The sequence below is a fragment of the Chamaea fasciata genome, unplaced genomic scaffold (genome assembly GCF_029207755.1).
Source record: "Chamaea fasciata isolate MVZ Bird 193981 ecotype frontalis unplaced genomic scaffold, bChaFas1.0.hap1 SCAF_2, whole genome shotgun sequence".
Classification (NCBI taxonomy): Eukaryota; Metazoa; Chordata; class Aves; order Passeriformes; family Sylviidae; genus Chamaea; species Chamaea fasciata.
This window is the reverse complement of record NW_027094087.1, coordinates 25,002,793-25,023,668: the sequence shown is the minus strand read 5'-3', so window position 1 is coordinate 25,023,668 and position 20,876 is coordinate 25,002,793. Positions and strand designations below refer to the sequence as shown.

The 20,876-nt window shown below is 39.4% G+C and overlaps 2 protein-coding genes across 2 annotated transcripts in view; both read right to left on the bottom strand.

The window, feature by feature from the left end:
- Nucleotides 1-1,676, bottom strand: part of MAB21L3 (mab-21 like 3) — a 35,704-nt gene extending 34,028 nt beyond the window's left edge. Inside the window, exon 1 of the mRNA XM_066175290.1 lies at nt 1,657-1,676. The gene's annotated coding sequence lies outside the window, so the exon portion shown is untranslated. The remainder of the gene's footprint in view (nt 1-1,656) is intronic.
- Nucleotides 1,677-2,535: 859 nt separating this feature from the next.
- SLC22A15 (solute carrier family 22 member 15) overlaps nt 2,536-20,876 on the bottom strand; it is a 30,411-nt gene continuing 12,070 nt past the window's right edge. Inside the window, exons 2-12 of the mRNA XM_066175289.1 lie at nt 20,537-20,749; nt 17,282-17,414; nt 16,095-16,259; nt 15,020-15,149; nt 13,139-13,354; nt 11,658-11,798; nt 10,825-10,910; nt 9,300-9,420; nt 8,371-8,443; nt 5,635-5,823; nt 2,536-2,631 (exon numbers count right to left, since the gene is read on the bottom strand). Of these exons, the coding sequence (XP_066031386.1) occupies nt 2,545-2,631; nt 5,635-5,823; nt 8,371-8,443; nt 9,300-9,420; nt 10,825-10,910; nt 11,658-11,798; nt 13,139-13,354; nt 15,020-15,149; nt 16,095-16,259; nt 17,282-17,414; nt 20,537-20,749 (1,554 nt within the window). The 3' untranslated portion in view covers nt 2,536-2,544. The remainder of the gene's footprint in view (nt 2,632-5,634; nt 5,824-8,370; nt 8,444-9,299; nt 9,421-10,824; nt 10,911-11,657; nt 11,799-13,138; nt 13,355-15,019; nt 15,150-16,094; nt 16,260-17,281; nt 17,415-20,536; nt 20,750-20,876) is intronic.

Genomic DNA, 20,876 nt, shown 5'->3' with positions numbered 1-20,876 from the left:
TCTGAATTAACTGATATGGGAAAGTAAATGGAAGATTTAAAATTCCTTTTTAAATATTCCCTTCAAAATTCCAAAGGTGAAAAGATGGGAGAGATTTAAGGTTAAAAAAAGAGCAGCAATTCCTCTGCAAAAAAATTGCTAATTTTGTCTTCACTTCTGGTTTTTTTGCAATTTTACATATGTATACCAATGATCTAAAAGTGCATGAGTGGACAGGTAAATTTAATTTTTAGTTGAAGACTCACAAAATCTAGCTCAGGTCCTGCAAAGAGTAATCTTCTCCACCGGAACCATTACAGCATCCTACTGCTAATGAAAATTCTATTGAGGGTCTCTGGCATTACACAGGGTTGCCAGAAGCAGATGATGACGGTTCCTGACTTATTCCACCCAACATCCAAAGAGGGACAGAGGCAACAAACACTGAAAAACAACTGTTGGCTTTTGGCAACATGTTAATACTGCCAGGCTTACTGCTGTTTGCCATCAGCAATAAAAAGCCATTTTCCCAGCTGTCCATAAATTAAAGCGTGAGTAAAAAATTTAGAACTATTTGAATAGATTCAACTTTTCCACCTATTTCTGAGTACCTTATTTGGTGAAATTTTCTTATACACAAAAGGGCCAAATAAGGCAGAAAGACTACCCAGTTGAGTTTAAAAGTGCAACATCTACAACCGCTCAATAGTCTGGGGGGAAAAAAAAACCAGTGAAGACCATGAGTGAGAATTCTTCCAGTGACACTCATAATACAGGTAAAAATCACAACAATATTGACAGACTGTCCATAGGGACTGAAGTTCCCAACTTTGCTCACAGTCAACACCTGGATCAAGTTCAATTGGAATGCTGCATGTGTGAAACTGCAGACTCTGGGCTGCCCTCTGCACCAACCAGGGCAGCTGCACTTTGCTCAGCATTACAGTTCCCAGAGAACAAAGTTCAAGCAGCTAGCTGCAAACTTCAGATGCTGTTTACTTTCACTTTTTTTCAGAGTAAAGGAACTTCCCAGTTCAACCAGGAAATATTCAGCAGCTTTTTGATATTTTTAGACCCACCTTTTTAATTCTAAATCTGCAAAAATGGCTTGTGAGTCTGAAAATATATTTGCTGCCATTGTGTGGCACTTTGCTAGGAACTCAAAGTAGGAAGACTAATATTTTATGGAAACCAATCTTAACAAAGAGAAAGCCACAGATTAGAGGATGATGATGACAATGTCATCAAGAAAATTGAGTCTTTGTAAGGTCTCACTTAGTTGGCACATTTCACATGTTCATGTTTCATATTTCAGGATTCCATATCCCTCTAATGAAGCACTTACAGAAAGTTCAGTGAAAACAGGAAAGTGAAGTTGTTTTCCTTAACAAGGTCAAGTAACCAAGTGCTTGAGCAAGCACTGGTTAAAAAACATCAAGTAGCCAAAAAGGTCCAAAGAGATCTGCTTTCTTCTTAAACGAAAACCTTAGCTACACACAAGATTTTAAAATAAACATTACCAGCTTCCTGACAATAACACCCGAAATATAACAGCACCCCACAGTTCCACTTACTTCAGAGTTAAGCCTCTTCCAGAAATAAAGGCCCAAATAGACCCACAAAAGTGAGCTATACATTCTAACACACCACATACATGGTATGTGATAAATTACTCACCTTTGTTGCACCCAGGAAACAAGATCTGCCACAGAATTATTTCACTCCACAGAGAAGCTGCTGAGCTTCAACAGTTATGGCAAAGTGAGGACAAGGTAAAAGTAGGCAAGGCTGTAAACAGCTGTGCTGAGATGTGGGGAACATGTGGCAAACATATGCACAAGACAGACCAAGAAAAAGCTTTGTGTTTGAGAAGAAGGGGAAAAAAACCAGTAATGTTCCTTACGCGCACAGGCTTTGCGGCTGCTCGGTTGTGTAGTCCTTCCTCTCAGCCTTCCATTATCACTAAGTTAAAGCCCAGCTCATGAGTAACCAGCTGCACCTGTAACTCTGCACAGGTGTGCACACAGAGAAACCTTTTGTTCACAGCTGCTTCTCCTCTACTGAATATACAAAAGCCATTTTACCAGACAATTTCAGCAATTTGTTCCCATTGGAGTAGCACACAGCACATTCTCTGACCATTTTCACCTTATGGAAAAATACAATGGGTGTTTCCAAGTTTACCAATTTGTACTGAAAAAAAATCCACCACCTTGAAAATAAAATAGTAACACATGTGCACTGATGATCTGTCCAAATCTGTCTTAGCCTAGGTTATTTCCTGGGCTTCTGAAATACATCATCCCACTCTTGCTGTCTCACCTGGCTTCAAATGCAGTCCATGCACTGTCATTCTGAACCACAAGAACTGGAATGGCTGCCTCGCATGGAGAGCATCAGTGATGTCATCAATCCAAACAGTACTCAAATCCCTCTCCCAGTAAGGAAAAACACAGGCACTTGCTCAGTTACATTGCCTGGCAAGCAAGGTCCCCAGTACTTGTCATACAGCTGGACTGACTGGGCAAGAAGAGGCATAGAGTAGGCCAGCATTTCTTCTTTTTATTACTTGATCATGTGAGTCTCTTCATCAGCATCATAGAACTCCTCATCTTCACTTCCACTCCCTGTAGAGCTGTCTTTGTCTCCAGACTAGAAGCAAAAAGGAAGTCACTAGTTAGACTGAAAATATTAAATCCACCTCAACATATGTGACCATGAACCATTACACTTCTATGGAATGCTGGTAGAGAAAAAGAAAACACAGGTCAAACCACTGTATTAAAACTCTGTAAAAGACATTGTGTGAATTCAGATTTAAATCCTTGGTTCTTCAAAGTATCTTTAAAAGACATGGGGTTGCAGTGGAGGGACTTTCTCAGCTCGACCAGCACACCAGAGAAGAAATGCAGGAGAGATTGGCTAGAGTCATTCTGAAGTGGTAATCTACTAAACTAATTTCTTAAATTTAGTCTAAGGTGCCTACTCCGTGGAGAGCAACTGGTGGCTTACCACAGCTCAGAACACACATATGATTTGTTTAGGTAAAGCTTCTCTGCCCAGAATTAACACTTTTCCTTGGGTAGCACAGACATTTTACTGTGCAAGTTGAATTGAAACGATACCCCCGCAATACTAAATGAAAGTGTTATGGCAAAGGGAAAACCATTACCACGCTGTATGTTCAGAAGGTAAAATCCTTATTATAGGCATACCTACTTCAGTCAGAGTCCTTTCCACAACATAATTTATACCACATGCCCAAAACAAAGTCAGCTATTACAGCTAATTGATTTTTATTTGGCCAGTGTAGCATTTTTCCATGGAACTGACACAAATGATTCCAGTCAAAAAGGTTCTTCTGCTAGTATAAACTCCGTCTAGTTTGATTATTTAGGATTTTTTCCCCAGTATGCTTGCATCCATCCTAAGACCTCTGCCTGCCTAGTCATATGCTAAGAACGGTGAGAAAGAAGGTGAAAAATAGAGAAATGGAAATAGTGCTCCTGACTGACAGCACCATGCAAGCAAAATCTGTAGCTTTAGATCTCTCTTCAGAGGAGCTTTGCTACAGCAACGTGCGTTAACTGCAAAGAAATTTCAAGCAGTTTGAGCACTACGACCTGTCAGAAGATGTTCAGGAAATCATGTTAGGCTTTTTTTTCTAAAACTATTTGAGGAAAGTCAGGCTATCACTGGATGCTGTCCAACTTGAATATCACATTCATGTATGTTAACAGGAACAAAACCTCTGTTGTGGGCCATCAGAACACATGTTATCTTGAAAATGGTACAAAAGGACAATGGATTCCACAGGGGGAATTCAGGGTATGCCAAATAAATTTGAAACCTTTCTCACAACAGCTTCATAAGACCTCTCATGGCCTTGTCAAATAGGGTTAATGTTTAACAGCTTTCCATTTTATCAGTACTTTCTTTGTGAGCTTTAAAATAAATTCCTAATGTGTCACAGACATTCCAGATATAACTTCACTGAAGTTACAGGATTAGTTAAGGTCTGAACCAATGACTTTCTCATTCGGATTCAGTAATTTTAATCCATCTGGGCAAATGTTCCTGAAGAACATTTGGAACAACATCCCCTTTTGTAGGTCCTGTTCAGGTTGGAATTTTTAAGAAGCCTACAGAAGCACAAAGATTTAAACCCAACAGGACTGACTGACATAAGCAAACCAATTTGTGGGAATACTAACAGACAATACTAGTCACCTCAAAGGGTAATACCGACTGTAGTTCTTAAAGAAGAAAATAAAAATGTGACTCCCCACCTCTAAGTTGTAACACCTGCACTGCTTACAAAAATTGCTTTCGTTCGTAAACCATCTGCACAATTAAGACGTAATAATAATGTAATTACCAAAATAACAGCAGATGTAAACATATATGATGGATTTGCGTAGTCAGCAAGAATGTGGTGCCATAACACATTATCCAGCATGGTCTAAAACGTTTATAAATTAAGTATATAAAGTAGCTAAAGTATAAAATTATGGCTACAGGGCTGCCTTTTTCAGCCTTTCTTTGAGAGTGCTTCGGTCACTAAACAGTGCTGTCCTATCAAGAACTATTACAGCTAAACTTGGTAAACAAGGCAACATACTGAAGCTTCTGATAGGAAGCAAATGTCCCTATTCTACAAGTTCGTGATTTCTGTGAAAATAAGTATGACTACCTGTGAATCTTAGAGTGCTCAACCAACAACTATTCAAATGAAAGTAAAGGTGTTAAAAGGATCTTCTCTCATGTCAGCCCAATGGGGCAACTAACATTTTTTGTTATGAGTTTCCCTTCAAGTCCTCTGACCACTTATTCTATTTCTCTAAGTCCTTTGATACTTGAAGTTTTGGGACCAGGATTTAAACTTTAAAATTTTACCCAAATTCAAACACCCACTCCCAGCTCTCTAGCTACTTCTTTCTAATCCCACTTCATTCACAAAGAAGTAACCATATCAAAAAACCTCCACATGCCTGGAAGATGCAGACACCTTGAGAGGTGTCCAGGAGTTTAACAAAAAAAAGTGATCTGAAAAACACAATTCAAGGAAACCTCATTGAAAAAACATCCTGCTGCCACATTTATTTATGCTTATACCTGGGAGTTTTCAATGAGTTAGTCCCAATGTTTTCAATGAATCTCATTTTCTAGACTCAATACAGGGAGGCTAGTCTGGCTTTAACCCATTCAGAGCCTGTCTAGGACAGACCTGGTAACTGGCACTGCAGAACAGCTGGGGCAGGTCAGAAGCAGTGTGCTGCCTTTGAGTGCAGCCCTTCACAAACAGGCTTCTGGTTTTGTTAATATCTAAGGCTTCTCAAGCTTCAGTGTCCAGCTCTGGCTGAAGCACACTGCAGCAATCAGTCTTAGAGATTGGAGACGCACAGACACCACTTTATCCCAAAGGGAAATGTTGTAAGCTTGTGACCTTGAAGGGATGAATTAATCCAGCTATATTTCAGCCTGCATTTCCAGAAAACATTTCAGATGTGATGCTAGGGTTGCTACACTATCTTCTCCTTGGGGCCTATCCTCCACAGGCCAAGAATCACTATCCTAATCTATTTAGAGTGGCAGATTCAAGCTGACAGCTGAAACAAACACAACAGAAAAGTACTAGGAAAAGAATTAGTATACCTGTGAGCCATCTAGGGCTTGCAGTGACATGGCTTCATCACCCAGCCTCCAGTAGGAGCACACCTGCAGGTCTGAAATAGTTTCTAGCAAAGGGCTGTTTAAGGTCTCTGGCAACAATAAGCTTAAGAGCCCAGACAACAGACCAGTTGCTCCAAACACAATGTAAGGCAGAGACCACTGTACAGACTTCTGGAAAAAAAACAAAACAAACAGAATTAGGTTCAGATTGGTTCGCTGTAGTTCATGTTGCATATTAAAGAAACTAGCCTTTACAACCATTCCCTCTGGCAATGTTTGTGTTCCTATTTAGCACAGAAGTCACCAATCCTTCTGCTGTGGGTTTTTATCAGTATTGTGAATTGAATCTTGTCAATACTATTAGAACCCCACAGATTTTGTCATGAACTTTAAAAGAAACACCTCCTGAATCTGAACTCAATTCTTGCCTCTTAACATACACACTTTTAAACAAATGCAGCATCCCCTTGCAGTAGGGAATAGATACGCCAGAAACACAGACGTGCTGCTTAGAGATCTCAAGATCATCTAGGCCAACCACCTACTCTGAACACAATTACTGTCTCAATTAGATTAGGTCAGTCACTACTTATTATCAAAAAGACTCCAAAGGTGGAGATTTCTGTTCCAAGTAGATTGTTCCAGGCTGTATTATGCCTCTCAAAACCATTATTTTCCAAATTTCCTATCCAACCTCCAAGCCAAAACTTGTGATAAATATATGCTAACAATGTGGGATAGTGTCAAAAGGCTTGCAAAAGCCTTCCCTGCCCTCTTCCCTTTCCTCATCCATATTGCCTTCTGTAATTACATGGCTGACTATCAAACCAAGTTGGCTGAGAAGGAATTGTCTTTAATAAATCCATGTTCACTGATCCCAATTACCTTTCCTGCCTTCACATGCTTATAGACAGACTCTGGGAGATCATGGGAGGTCTCAATCCTCCCCACAGATTGAGTTAGAGGTACTCTGCCTGTAATACCCAGGTTCCACTTTCTGTTATCGAGGACACACACCGGATTAGCTTTTTTCCTCCCACACCTACCAGTGATCCTTCACTACAACAGTGGCTTATCACTGATGATGAACACTTGCTCCACTATCACAACCATTCTTATGGAATCTTACCCCATGGAATGGAAAGCTTTCAGCTGTAAGTGTTCTTGAACCTATTGCTTCTCCTACTGTTTGCTGGCCTTCTGCTTCCTCAGCTGTGCTGACAGGCAGAGTATTGGAGTCAAGCTTTGTCTCTCAAGACTGAAGCACAAGTATTTCAACTTATTACATGTCACCCACCAATGGGATGCCCATCCCATTCATCAACAGGCATTTGCACTGAATTTCCTTTAGCTGACAGAATCCCTATTTATGCTCCTTGCTAGTTTTAACTTCAACTAAGCTTTGGCACTCCTGGCACCACCTGTGACAGCACAAGCAATGTTTATTCTCCTTCTCTGATGCTTGTCCTGTTTTCACAGTAAAGAAGGCTTATTTTTAAAAAGGGAAAGAGGTTAGCTGTTTCTTTCAAAAAATCACATTGTAGAGAGCAATTCTATTCTCAATTGAGGAAAATAACAGGATCAAATAAATGACCAACATTTCATCTCTTATCTTAGCAGTTAACTTCTCCTTTTTTTACTGTTATGAGACCTCCAGACAAAAGACACTGAAAATGCTTAAAAAGACTGGAAGAAACCATGAAACACAAAAATAATTGATTATTTCCCCAAATCAGGGTTCATTTGTTATTTAAGCAGAACTACTTAAATTTTCCTGGAACCCCTTCAAACATGATCCAAGATTTGTGTCTCATGCAGTATCAAATCTCTGGCAGACAATATAATGGATGCCCCAACTGCTACATAAAAGCTGCCTATTAAATCCACCTGGTAGACTGGCAGAAGTCTTGGCTTTGCCTACTGTTCCCAGAGGAGTTCATGCTCTCACCTTCCCAGTGCTTTGTTCTGCAGATTAAAAGGCTTTCTGTGCTCACCTGCTCTTTTGCTAACCTTCTGCCTGACAGGTAAAATGGCAAATGGAAGAGAGGAAAATGACCTGAGATGAAATCTGTCACATTAACAGAATTGTCACTGGGCCTCAGCAAACAGCTGGGAAAAACTGGCACACTTTTTACCTGCATACACCTAACACTCTAAGCACAGGAAAGTAAGGGTATCATCCCCGTGTTTTGTTCTTCTGAATCTTTCTTTGCCTTCCTGGTGTATCAGACCTTCACAACAGCTTCATTTACTGAAAGACAAACTGCTTTGCTGATATTTATAACCCATGGATATTTAATGAAGTGCACTGACAGTAAAACAAACTTTTCCTCACAAATATGAATTACTGAGCCCATATGCTTAATTTTGATGCAGGAGTTCTTTTAATCACATGGGTCTTTTGCTATTGCTTGTGCCGGGTTTAAAATTTGGTATCACCATCTTGGTGATTTGAAATTATTATATTTTAAGGTCCACTAGACAGGTCACAAAATTCCTACAGAGCCAAAATGCTTTCCGAATTAAATAATGCTGTGGTTTAGTCTAATCACACAGAAGATACTGCAATGCCTTTGGCCTACCATGATATTGTTAAGATAGGCAATTTATGTGTCTTAATTTATATATGAAATTTATCCCAAACATTCCCATCTCTGAAAGTCTCTGATACACCAGAGCCACAAAACAGAAGTATACATAACAGAAGTTCAGACAAACCAATGAAGGGACAAAAGGCGCAATGATTCCACCAACACGGGAAAACATGGAGCAGGCACCCATTCCAACATTCCTATGAAAAAAAACAAACATAATTAATCTTTGGAAAAGTGTTATTGAGCAAGGAAAAAGACTCATCAATCATGACCCTGAGAGCATTAAGTGGGAAAGAAATGTAACTAAAAGCATCCCAAGACAGGAATGAAACATGTTTTTGTGATTAAAATGAAGCAAAAATCCCCTTTATATTCAGAATTTTTACACACATGCATAGCTGAAACAAGTGTGATTCCAGTTCATGCATCTTGCCTCTGTCTGAAACTCTGGCCGAATTCGTTTATTTAAATCCTACTTATCATCAGATGTACCCACTCATAAAAAACACCATAGTATAGTCTCACTGGTGGCTGACCATCATATACACCCATACGGCAGAAGTTCTGTCTGCAAGCAGCACTAGGGGGTTTTGCCCCTAGTGAGTGAAACCTTACTGTTGCTCACACACAGCCTGTGAAGCATCAAGTTACTTTTACAAAGCTTATTGACCAGTCATCTTCAATGTTCCTGGTTAAGCACGTATGATAATAGAGTTGTCTGGTTTTATAAAGCACTCATTAAAAGAAATATCAGCAGTGCTATAGTTATCCTCATTAGTAGAAGGGGAGTTGAAAGCAGGCCAAGCAGCTAAAGGTCTATTTTACTGTTACATAAAAATGTGGTTAGTCTGAAAAGGACACTGCAAATTTGATGGAAGAGGGAGTGAGAAGATAAAGGAAGAAATTTCAGGTGTAAAACTTCATGTAATCATTATATGTAACTGAAAAATTCCAATAAAAAACTGCAGTTAATAGAAAAAAGAATAAAGAGAAATAAAAGATGATCATGTAAGAGAACCAGAAAAACGAAAACTTAAAATTAACTTGTGTTACCTGATGACTGTGGGATAAAGTTCTGATGTGTAGATGTAGACAATGTTAAAAGCAGCACTGATTGTCAGTTTTCCCAGCAAAGACAGAGAGCGACTGTTCACTACTGCAAACACTCCAGTATCTGAGAGAGAAAATGTGATTCTTGTAAGGCTTTTGAGCATGCCAATACACCTCTAATCAATTCAATCACACAACAGTATGGCGTGAAAAGGAATCTAGTGAAGAATCTAAAAGTTGAAGCTACAACACAGACTTTCGGTCTACTACTAATTAAATACTAAATTAGTTCTATCAGAAAGCTGAAGAAAAGTACAACAGATACATTTTCCAAAAGTGAGCACTTTTTTTTTTTAACAAGAGTTTAAAAAAGTATTGTCATTTCTATAGTATGATAGTATTCTTCTAACATTATTGCTTTGAAAGGAAGATGCTGTGAAGAATCATACCAAATTTCCCATCCAGCTTAGTTTGTCAGAACACGCAGTGCTTATTTGCTTTTAACAGGCAAATCAGAGCTCATGCCCAGTGAAGACAGGTGCTTCCTTCTGCCCAGTGAGCCCTTTCACTTCCCAAGGCACTTCACCCTTGCCTGACTCAGGCAGTTCAGTACACAGCTGACTTCCTGGGGTCTCACAGTTTGGTCCTTTCTTTTCACATCTTATGTTTGGAATGATATGCAAAAAATACTTGACGCCTGGTACCAGCCAAATCAGAATTCTGAAAACTTGAGTTGTACTCTTTTAAAAAAGCTTTACCTATTAGACCCATTGCCATCTAGAGCAAATTCTGTACTCTGTCACAGATGTTTAATTTCTTGAATCACTCTTCAAGTGTTTGAAACATTCTCTCCATTTATGGAAGGTAATATACATCCAGAGATCTTACAAGCAAGATGAATTTATCTATCTGGTTTTAAAAAGAAAAATTGCTTTGTAACCTGAAAATTGACAAGTGCATCTTTACACAAAAGATGTTTAATTTCACATTTCTTAAAGACCCCCCAACTCAGAAGTTTATCAGAATGCTCTCTGAGCTGTAAGTTATGTAGCCACATTACTATTACCACAACTACACTACTCTTGAACATTACACAGCAGTGTGGGAAAGATGGAAACTTGCTCCATCACTCAGTTCTTCAGATCTTCTGACACTGATCTTCCACTTGGAGAGATACATCCAAGTTGCACGGGTACTACTTACACTAACCTATCATCTAGCTACTGAAGATACCACAAGAAATATCATTCATTGGGATTATGTCAAAAACACTGGAAAGCAGCAGTGAACAGCAGTAAAGGGCAGAATCCAAAGGCAAAAATTCAAATCCAAACCTTACTAACAAGTTTTCTCTAAGGTTTAGGGAGTTTATTACTTATTCTTTTATTGAGTTGGCTTCTCTGGCTTCAAAAATTGAGACTCACATGTGGTATGAGCCTAATCTTCCAGCAGCCATCAAATTGTTATGCTGTAGGATGCTGCTTTTACCAATTCTTACCACATACTCCAGAAACAAAAGAATACTTACCTCTCTTCTTAGGCAGAAACATGACAATAAGACAAGCCAATCCGCCCAGGAACAGAAATGCACTCAACGTTCGCTTCCGACCAAACCTGATACGCAAAAATAACAAAGGTTTATATTCTGCATTAGGTTTGTGGGTTGCAAAGTAATGAATCCTCTGAATTCACACTGAGTCTTTATTTGCAGTTGGGAATTCTGAATACTGTCTTCCACCAACACTTCCTCTCACACCGTTTTTAAACAAGCTTCTGCTGCACACTTAACAAAATGAGCGCCAGCTTTATACAGCAGCTGACAATTTCTAGGATTTGGGGTTGCTTGCTGCTCTGCGTGACATTTGTAAACCTCCTCAGGAGACGCAGAGGAGCGACTGGGAGGAAGTTCTACAAAAACTGAGACATGGTCCAGAGTACCGTGGTTCGGGAAAAGGCTGAATATCTGCTCTGCTCACACAGCAGCTCTCACAGGTACTGGTACTGCACGAGACCACAGGACAGCCGCAGCAGAGTGGAGTCGGGATAGCTCTGTCCCAGCAGGGAGGATGGTATCGCGGGGCAAAGGTGGGAAGGACGCTATCTAGTGTTAGCCTGCAGGCAGCGCAGCTTCCTCCGAGCTACATCAACCCCACCTGAGCCAGAGGGACGGCTCGCCATTAGGTGAGCGACTGAAAACAAGTTAAACTGCTATTTGAAGTAGAGACAAATCAATGGCACTTTCACACTGAAGTGGAACGCCCCACACAACAGATATAAGCTAGGAGATATGATACACAGAAAACCTATCTTCGAGAAAAGTTATGAGGAAACCCTGAGTGGCTTAATAAATTCCCTACTTACCATTTTTGGTTAATCAAGTAAATGCAGATTGGGTATGCTGGGATTTCTATCAAGCCCGACAGGGCTAAATTGGCATAAATGCTTCCGCCTAAGTCACCCACATTAAGGGTGAGACCGTAGTAAACCAAGCTGCACACAAACCTGCAAAAGACAGGAGAAAAAAAAAAAGGGAAATCAGAGCTGACACTTTGCCGGCCAAATCGAAGCACTGGTCTGGCAGAACACACTATAAACTATATCTAGTGTTTCAGGAGATCTAAAATGTTTCTCTGTAAGCATATGATGCCTTCTAGGCAAATAAAACTTTTTGTCTCAGCAAAGACCCAGTTCCTGATTTACTACTGAGTGAAACTTAAGACTGCACTTACAAACAATGCGCATAAGCCAGTATAACGTTAAAATACAATCATGACTATATTATTTAACTTCAGAAATGTCTTTGTCCCTTTTGTTATTATCAGGTTACACTGTCATCCACAACTTTTCCAGTAGTGTGTAAATCAAATTTCACAAGCAGTTCAACCAACACTTCAACCTTCTTTTAACTTCTACACCCTGGTCCAGTTATATTCATCCATTCTCCAACTCTGCTTAACTTTTCTTTTGTAACCCTATTGTCATGTTAACCCCTGTAAAGGGAGTTGTCTTTACAGAGTGGAAAGAAACTGCTCATTAATTCATTCTGCAGCAAATCAGCAATTCTCATTTAAGGAACAGAACAATCAACTATTTATCCTGCAGTAAGCACTTGGAAAAGCAACAGGAAAACAACTCAGTGCTGTATGCTGACAAAACCATTGGTTTTATTCTTAATTGATACATCTTTCCCAAATATATGCATTATAAAAGCAACGATATGAACAGTAATGCCTGAGGACCTGCCTACCATGTCACACATAAGGTTTTTTAAAAGTAGAATCAAAAGACCTCAGGGCTAGCGAGATGTGAAAAAAACGAGGCACTTTTGGAGTTAAATTTCTGCTAGTGACTAGAGGGAGCATCATGAGCTCCTGCTCCTCACTACAGCAATAGCCAGCACTTTCTCTTGAAGAACTGTTGCCTACCATGTCTACTCATTACACAAGGCAGGCCACCCACCTGCTAATGGGCTCCTCATACACAAAACAAGGAATAATCCATGTGAAGAGATACTGGGACAACTCTGGGCCTTAGAGGAGGACACTGTGACTAATCTCAGCAGCCTTGTGGGTCAGAACAGAAGGGGCAGCTCTCAACTATTTTGAGACTCAAAACCCAAGACAGAAATGCAGAGATAAAACACCACAGAACTGGACTGTAAAAATGGCTTTGTGCTAGAAATGCACTAAGGAAATACTGTAATAGATACTTAAATACCATACAGGATCCTTTTTAGGTACAGCGTCCCTAACAATCTGTAGGACAATTCTCAGCACCATATTTTCTCAAAGACTTGAAGAGGCCACAGTAGCACAGCTGGGCCTACAAAGTATTTCCAGTACCAGGTGAACATCATGATCAAGGTGCGTCCCAGGAGAATCCTGTATCGGAACAGGTCCAGAAAGCTGCTGGCCTCTCTGGAGCCCCTCTCAGCTGGGAGCTTTAATGAAAAAGTGCATTTCTGCTTGCGGTTCCTCTTTGCAATGAGGTAGAGGGCATCTTCTGCCTCGTTCAGACGGCCCTGGGAATAGAGCCAGCGGGGGGACTCGGGAATGAATCTGAAACACACACACACAGAGACACCTTTAGGGATTCTCTTCTCTGTGACGCCGGACTTGTCAAAAGGAATAAGGCTGAAATGCACTACAGTATATTAAGGAGATTTCAACAACCCTTCAGGTATAAAACTCACTTACCGAAACAGAAACAAAGCATGTTGAAAGGAAATGTAAGCCATACATAATTTAGATACCAAGAAATTACACTAAGTGTATACATATATACATACATAGAAAGAACAACATAACTAGTTACAGTATGATTAAGATCCTGTCTTTGGAGAATTCAGAATTAAGGAGGCACACATTACTACAAGGAACACAGGATGCTTTTTAAAGTTCCTTTTCTCATTTTCCACAAGACGAACTTCCACCTCCCATTTTTCAGCTTTTTGCCAAATTCTCTCCTGTAGATAAGAAGGCAGAAACTGTGCAAAGGTCATGGTCCTCACATGCACTGTTCACCTGACAGATCTCAAACTCCAACATTATCTACTACACAAATCTTCTATTATTTTCAGGCTTCCAGAACTAATTTAAATTTTAGCCTTTAGCCAGAAGTTTTTTAAGATTTTTGCCTCAGACCAAAAATTATATTTTTCCTCTAAGTTTAAAAGAATGTGATTCTGTGTTTTCACCAAAAAAAAAAAAAAGCTTAGAAAGGAACATATTTTGTTCCCCAGAATAAAAATCTGATAGTATTTTCAACACTGAGTAATTTTTAAGCAATGTGGCAGGGTGGCAGTGTGAAATTTGGAAATAAAAAAACCCCTTTTCTTACAAGAAAGATAGGCTTCTGAGCACAGCTCTGAAGTCACAAGCATAACTCACCTAAAGTTGTACCTATCAATCTGAAAGTTAATTTTTTTCCCAAGGGTCCCTATCACCACAAGGTTTTGAAACTAACAGCCTCAAAGACCCTTCCCTGAGTTCTGATGCTTCCTTTGAAAGGGTGTGTGGATTTTTTGAGGAGCAAAAGCTTTATTCAAAGGGTTATTGAAGTGAAATAGATGTTGGAAAGGCAAAGTCCTCCAGCTTAAACAGCAGCTAAAGTAATTTCGCTCTTTTAGTTACTGAGATTTAGGTGTCAGAAAGCATGTAAGAAAAGACCACCACACTGCATCACAGAGCTTTCAGTGCTGAAATTCACAAAGCCCCAACTAGCTCCAGAGAGATCACATTTGAAAAACTAAAGGAAGCTGCCTGTTTTTTCTTTTGCATGTCACTTTTAAGACTGGACAGGCAAGCAATTTTGATGCTGTTCCTTCTTGTGTAAACACAAGAGACGCATCATGTTATTACACGAATACAAAACTATTCCTGTATCTTTTAACATGTATTTATACTCCCTGGTAGCACACCAGTTTAGGTCATCTACACACACCAGCTGAAGAACAGGACGTGCTTCTCTACCACCCTAGAGACTGTTCCCATCTCCAGTAATACTGCACACACAGTACAATGTGGACTTACTGGCTCAAATATTGCAGCACTACTGTTTGAAGAAACCACAGACCATGTAGGGGGGAGGGGGTGTACAAGTTGAGAGAAAAACCTTATTTACACCATTTTATGCCATCCTAGAAAGGCAACTTGACTCAGTAGTTTGGGTACTTGGACTTTTTTTTATCTTTCTTAATGAAACTTGGTTTGAAAAACACTTACAGAGAGAGGAGAAAGACGACTGCTCCTTCCAGATTAACCACAACAGCCAGAGTCCTCCAGGAACGAATGAAATACCCTAATAAGGCATACTGGGCAATTCCCACAGCAAAGAACAAGCCACCAATAGAACCTAACACACAGTTAAAAACAAAACAAAAAACATTAGTAAATCTCAACAAATGGGATCAGACTAACTAACTAGTTAGAACTAACTCTTCATTGACAAAAATTCATTCAGCAATTCAGGCAGAAACACAGTTCTTTGACCAAAGAACACGCTGTCCTTCGTTCATGCAGAGCAGAAGTATTATACCTAATCGCAAAGATTAATAAAAGCCCCAAAAGTGCTCTTCTACATCCTCTACACCCAACAAAGCCCTGTGAACAATGAAGTCTTCTAATTCCAAATATATGTGTACGTATGCAGCGTAAGTATGCACCTTTCTACGTAGAAAAAGAAATACTAGAAAACATTGAAAAATTGGCAGTTTTAGGAATACACAGTATTCATTTGTACCTCCCATGGTCTGTAAGACACCCTACCTATTTTAAAACAGTCTCAGCATGGCAATTCCTGGGCTTTGTAAGTCAGGCCCTAGAGCTGCAGCAGTACAGGTTACACACATTTCTGAAGGACAGGTCCTACACCAGCAATCAAGACAGTGTCTGTATCTTCTAAATTCTAAAGGTAATTACTACAGAGGACAACTTTTTTTAGCAACTTTCTTTTTAAGAACTGACAGGAAGGAAAGAATTTATATTTAGCATACAAACACTTGGCTCTGTTTAGCAGAGTCCAACATTCTGATTAATAGAGCTCACTTGTGACAAACCTTGGGATGAGTATTTAGCTGGAGAGATGTCTCAGCTGTATCTTTGTCAACTTGAGTGATGCAGAGACCTGAATGGCCCCAAGTTATCTACCCTGCTTGTCCAAGGTTCATGTTAAACAAGCAGAGTTCAAAGACTGTGATCACAGATATGCTCAAGTGGAGCTAAATTTGCAACTGCTTTATGTGCCTCAAGTGGTGTGTGAGACTGAACTCTATGAATTCTGACAACAAAGGCAGTTTACCTGCTAATGCCCAGTAGGCTGTACCCACACACTCATTCAGTAGAACAAAGGCTACCAGTGACATCCCACCATTCATCATCCCTACCAAGAATCGGGAAACGGCAAAGAATTCATATGAGGGCGAGAATCCGTTTGCAATGGCAAACAAGATGTCAAGCGCAAAACCTGGAAAATAAGGCAAGAAGTTTCATTTTAGAAGGGTACCCAAAGAAGCAGAAGCATCTACTGGTATCTTTAGTTTATGCCCACTGGCATCTGTCCTAAGACATCACAGTCAACACCACCACCACAAGTTTGGAAAGAAATTTAAATACTTAGAGTCAATGTCAAAAAGGAATGGACACAGAAGGAGTGGTTTTTCGATACATAGTTTGCAGTTTGAACCTTTAAATTCTGTTCATAGCAGACAATTTTTTTAGACATTCAGAACCATTGTCTGACTCCTGTTAAAGACAGCTTTATATTTATCCCTGATACAGAAACCACAGGTTAAATATATGACCAAATATCTCTCCTCATTTTTAGAGAGCAGTGTATAGAAACCAGAGAAGAGAAATGTCACCAGGGGACAATACATGGTGGGTTAGCATGCAGAGCAGGCCCACCTTTATGTGCTTTGAATGAGTGCTGTTCCTTAAAAGAAAAACAAAAAAGCATAAAACACTTCTTTAAACTCTACACGTTCTTCCATTGACACACAACTTTATACATATACAAAACATGCAGCTTCAAATGTTGTTTGATCCAGAAAAAGTTAGAAAGCTTATGAGGTTCAAAACAGTATGAGGATCACAAATACATAAAAATTAAATTGTGCAGACAGGGGATAAAAGGTGCAAGGAATTCCTAACAGGTTATACAGGTAAGAATGTCGTTACAAAACTACTAAAAATACTAATTGCAATTTGCAGAGATCCCATGAGCACAACATTAGATGAGTGAAAGCCTTTCTGGCACGACTCACAAACCCAGAATACCTCACAGAAATTCAAGTGGTGACTGAACAGTGAAATATTAATTCCTTGTCTCAACTTCTATGGCACAAGCATAGTGAAATGCCAAAACAAACAATCAAAATCACAGCACGTGATTTACAGCTGCATATCAAGCTCTCAGCAGAAACTGGGCTGTTGCCATTGATCCTCAGGGACACGACACCTTGTGCCATTATTTTGGGGAGGGGTTACCTGTGAGATAGACTTTCTTCCTCCCAAAGCGATCGGAGAGCTGCCCAAAGGAGATGGCTCCAACAAACACACCACTGAAGTAGAAAGAACTGGCAGCGCTGACTTTGTAGGATGCACTGCCAATTAAAAACCACTGGATGGAGGGGGAAGAAAAAAACAGAAACAACCAGCAAAAAGGCAAATTAATCAGAATCCAAACAGTTTACCGACACCTAATAGCTGGAGGGGATGTTACACATTTTAAAGAAGATCAAACTCTTCATAAATCTCCCAAGCATCATAATCAGTAAATCACCAGTCCCCACTGCCATCTCCCAAACTTCCCACAGGATACTAACAATTGCAGTTGTCCCAAACAAAATGCAATCTTTGATTCTGAAATCAAGAACATATTCCTTGCAATACTCTAATATTTGCAGCTTTCTCCCACTTTTTCTTTTTCTGCCTTCTTTCACATAATGCTGTTAACCTAAATAGACTCAGTTCTACCCATTGACATGTGTCACTGCAGTGCATAGAACACAAATTGTGAAAAAATAGTTGTGGTTTATGTCTGAAGAAACTCCTGCACATGTTCCTCTTTATGAACTGTCTTGTCCCTGAGCAATACTCTGTCAGGTACCATTACACAGGTTAGTTGGATTTTCTGCACACTCATCTTTTTTTACAATGTACTTCCTCATTTACAGTTCTTTTCAATTCCAAATACAAAGTTGGTCTCGAAATATTTGATTATTACAGACTTACTGTCTCAAGCTGAACCTGACAAAATTCTTTGCCCCACAGAAGTGCAGAATGAAAATATGCCATGCTCTCAATGTACAAAAGTTATTTCCTTTTGTATTCTAAACACTCCACCTCTTCTGTTCTTTTCTTTTTCTATTCCTCTTGCACCTTGAGATAATGTTTCCTTTTAGTGACAACCAACTCTTCTTCCTGTGCTGGTAAGCTGGTGATTATGTCATTATCCCTGCAATAACTCTCTAATCTTCTCATCATAATCTCCTCTTCCTCTACCAAAATCTCATTAAATATCCTTTCTAAAAAAGCTTATATTATTTCAAAGCTCAGTTATAAACTACCTCATCATGAGAACAGAGCCATGCAATTAAACCTCACAAAGATTAGGATGCTAACAAAACCTCATTCATAAGCTCCAAGAAAATAACTTGCTTACTTTCTATATCTGCTTCATTTTGAATTGTTACTTTAACAGGGAGGTGGTTACTGATAATAGTAGGAAATGTGCTCATAAAGTGCCAAGACTGACAAAATTCAACAGAAACCAACCACATGATCATAAATCAGCTTTTGAAGCTTCTGCAGACTTTAAAAACAATTCCCAGAAAAATACATTTGTAGAATAATTGCATATGAGATTAATTTTATCCTGAAATAACATGGTCAGTTTGTTTTATAACAGCTACAAGAATCATGCAATAACTTTTGGTATAAAAATTTAAAAAGCTGCCAACATGAAAATTGTTGACAAGAGATGCTTTCTGAATCATTCAGGGAATAAGGCATAAGTTGGTTGCAAAGCAAAAATTGTTCTCAAAATTTATCTCAATGTCTAAGCCTTTTAGAGAGCTCAAGGCTTTTCTTTTATACATAAAAACATTCTACATATATGCTTATTCACAAATCAAGCTTTTTACATCAGAATATTTTTCAGAGTAAATTTGTAATGGTCATGTTATAAGTGATGCCACAAGGTTAAGCCTTGACATACCCTCTTTAAATATGTAGGAAAAAAACTTCTTTACAATCATGAAATTAGACTAAAAATGAATAATTAGTGATGAAATATTCTCCAGCTATGTATATTCTCTCTCAAAATATTTGTGCTTAGCACATAACCTCCAAACATACCAAATATTCAGCTAACAAATTCATAAAAACTGTATTTCAATAGAGGGAAACAGAAGAGCTAAAAAGACTTTATTCAAATGGGCCTCTACAGAAACATATGGTAAAGAATTAGCAGAATCTATACAAGTTGCCTTGGGGTTGGGGTTTTTTGGATATTTTGGGTGGGGAGTTTTTTTAGGGTTTTTTATTGCTCAAGCAGGCTTTGTTCTTTACCTGCATTCCTTATTTATGCAAGCAAACTGTATAAAGATCTGTATAAAATCTATATCATATGCTAGGCTCTACAAGCATATCTGACTTGTCAAGTTTGTGAGAGAGTAAAGGATTCTTCGGCAAGTTTTTTTTTTTTTTTTTTTAAAAAAAGAAAAACCCTAGAGAAAATTCAGAAACCTTACTGAGTTTTAAATAATGCTTAAGAAATCCACCATCCATTAAAATTTTAATTTAAATGGTATCATAAGTACTCATATCCTCTTTATTGCCAGAATAAGAAGCAATGCCTTGTGTACACAATGGCTTGGTACTATTCCAAAGCTGGCCATTTTTATTAATATGCTCTTAACCAATAAACTGCTTTACAGGAGTAATTTGGATAGCATTAATACCTCTGGACAATAGCCAAGAACTGTCAAGTGGTGCTACACATGACTTCACAGTTCAGCTCTACATTCAGGCCTACCAATGCATTCAGGGCTCTTGTAAAGAACAATTTGACATGAACAGATACTGACAGACCAAGGAAGGGCAGGTGTTGCACACATCAATGCAGAGCCTGGAATCATTCCTGTACGGACTGTGACTAGACCATGAAAGAAATCTCTGAAAAAACACAGAGGCCATGCCAACGAAGCCAAAGCTTGTTTTGGAATAGAATGTGAGGGAGCTGCTGTGTCCACCTGACTCCCCGCTGCCCACGTTCTTGTATCTGGACGTACAAAGACTGCAGGAGCCACTTTCTCTCCAGTTCCTCCAGTGCTTGCTAACTGCATGATGGATGCACTACATGCACTGCAGCTCAGCAAGGGGATGGACAGAAAGACCTCAGAGTCCATAAAGGATTTTAAGCAAATTAGTAAAATGAGTGTCACGATTCAAATGTGGAACCAGGCTGAAGGATGCAATGAGCAACCTCCACACGGAAAAGGTGGGAAGTTTTGGAGCAGAACATTGGTCAAGATCTGCATAGCAATATAAAGCCAGCTTTTGTTGCCAGTAAAGACATCAGCACATTACCTGTGCTGTAACTGGACGTCAGCACATTTCATTTACTAATCAAAACATGCATTACTATGCAGGGAAAAAGCAGTACAAGGAGACCCCCAAAACCATCTCAGTAAGATTTACTACTCACACGTGAGGCTGCAAAACACATTTCAGACTTACCTCAGAGACTATGGATGTGAAGCTGCTGCCAAAGCGTATGTGCTCATGCACCTCACTGCCATTGGCAGTCAGAAGCCATTCCCCAAAAGCTCTCTGCTGGCTCACTGAATGGTTGCCATGGCTCTGATTAGCTGAGAGCCCTTGGAGATCCCAGTGGTAGGGAGGAGTTGCACCCACCAATGCGATGAGGATGGCTTCAGTGGCCACGTAGAGCTGGCATGAAAGACAAAAAACATCAGAGACGCACAGCTTGAAACCACGCAATGTCTCCTCCACAGCCGGACTGAATCAGTATTAAAAATATTCCTATTTTTATATTTGTCTTCCACCACTATGAGAT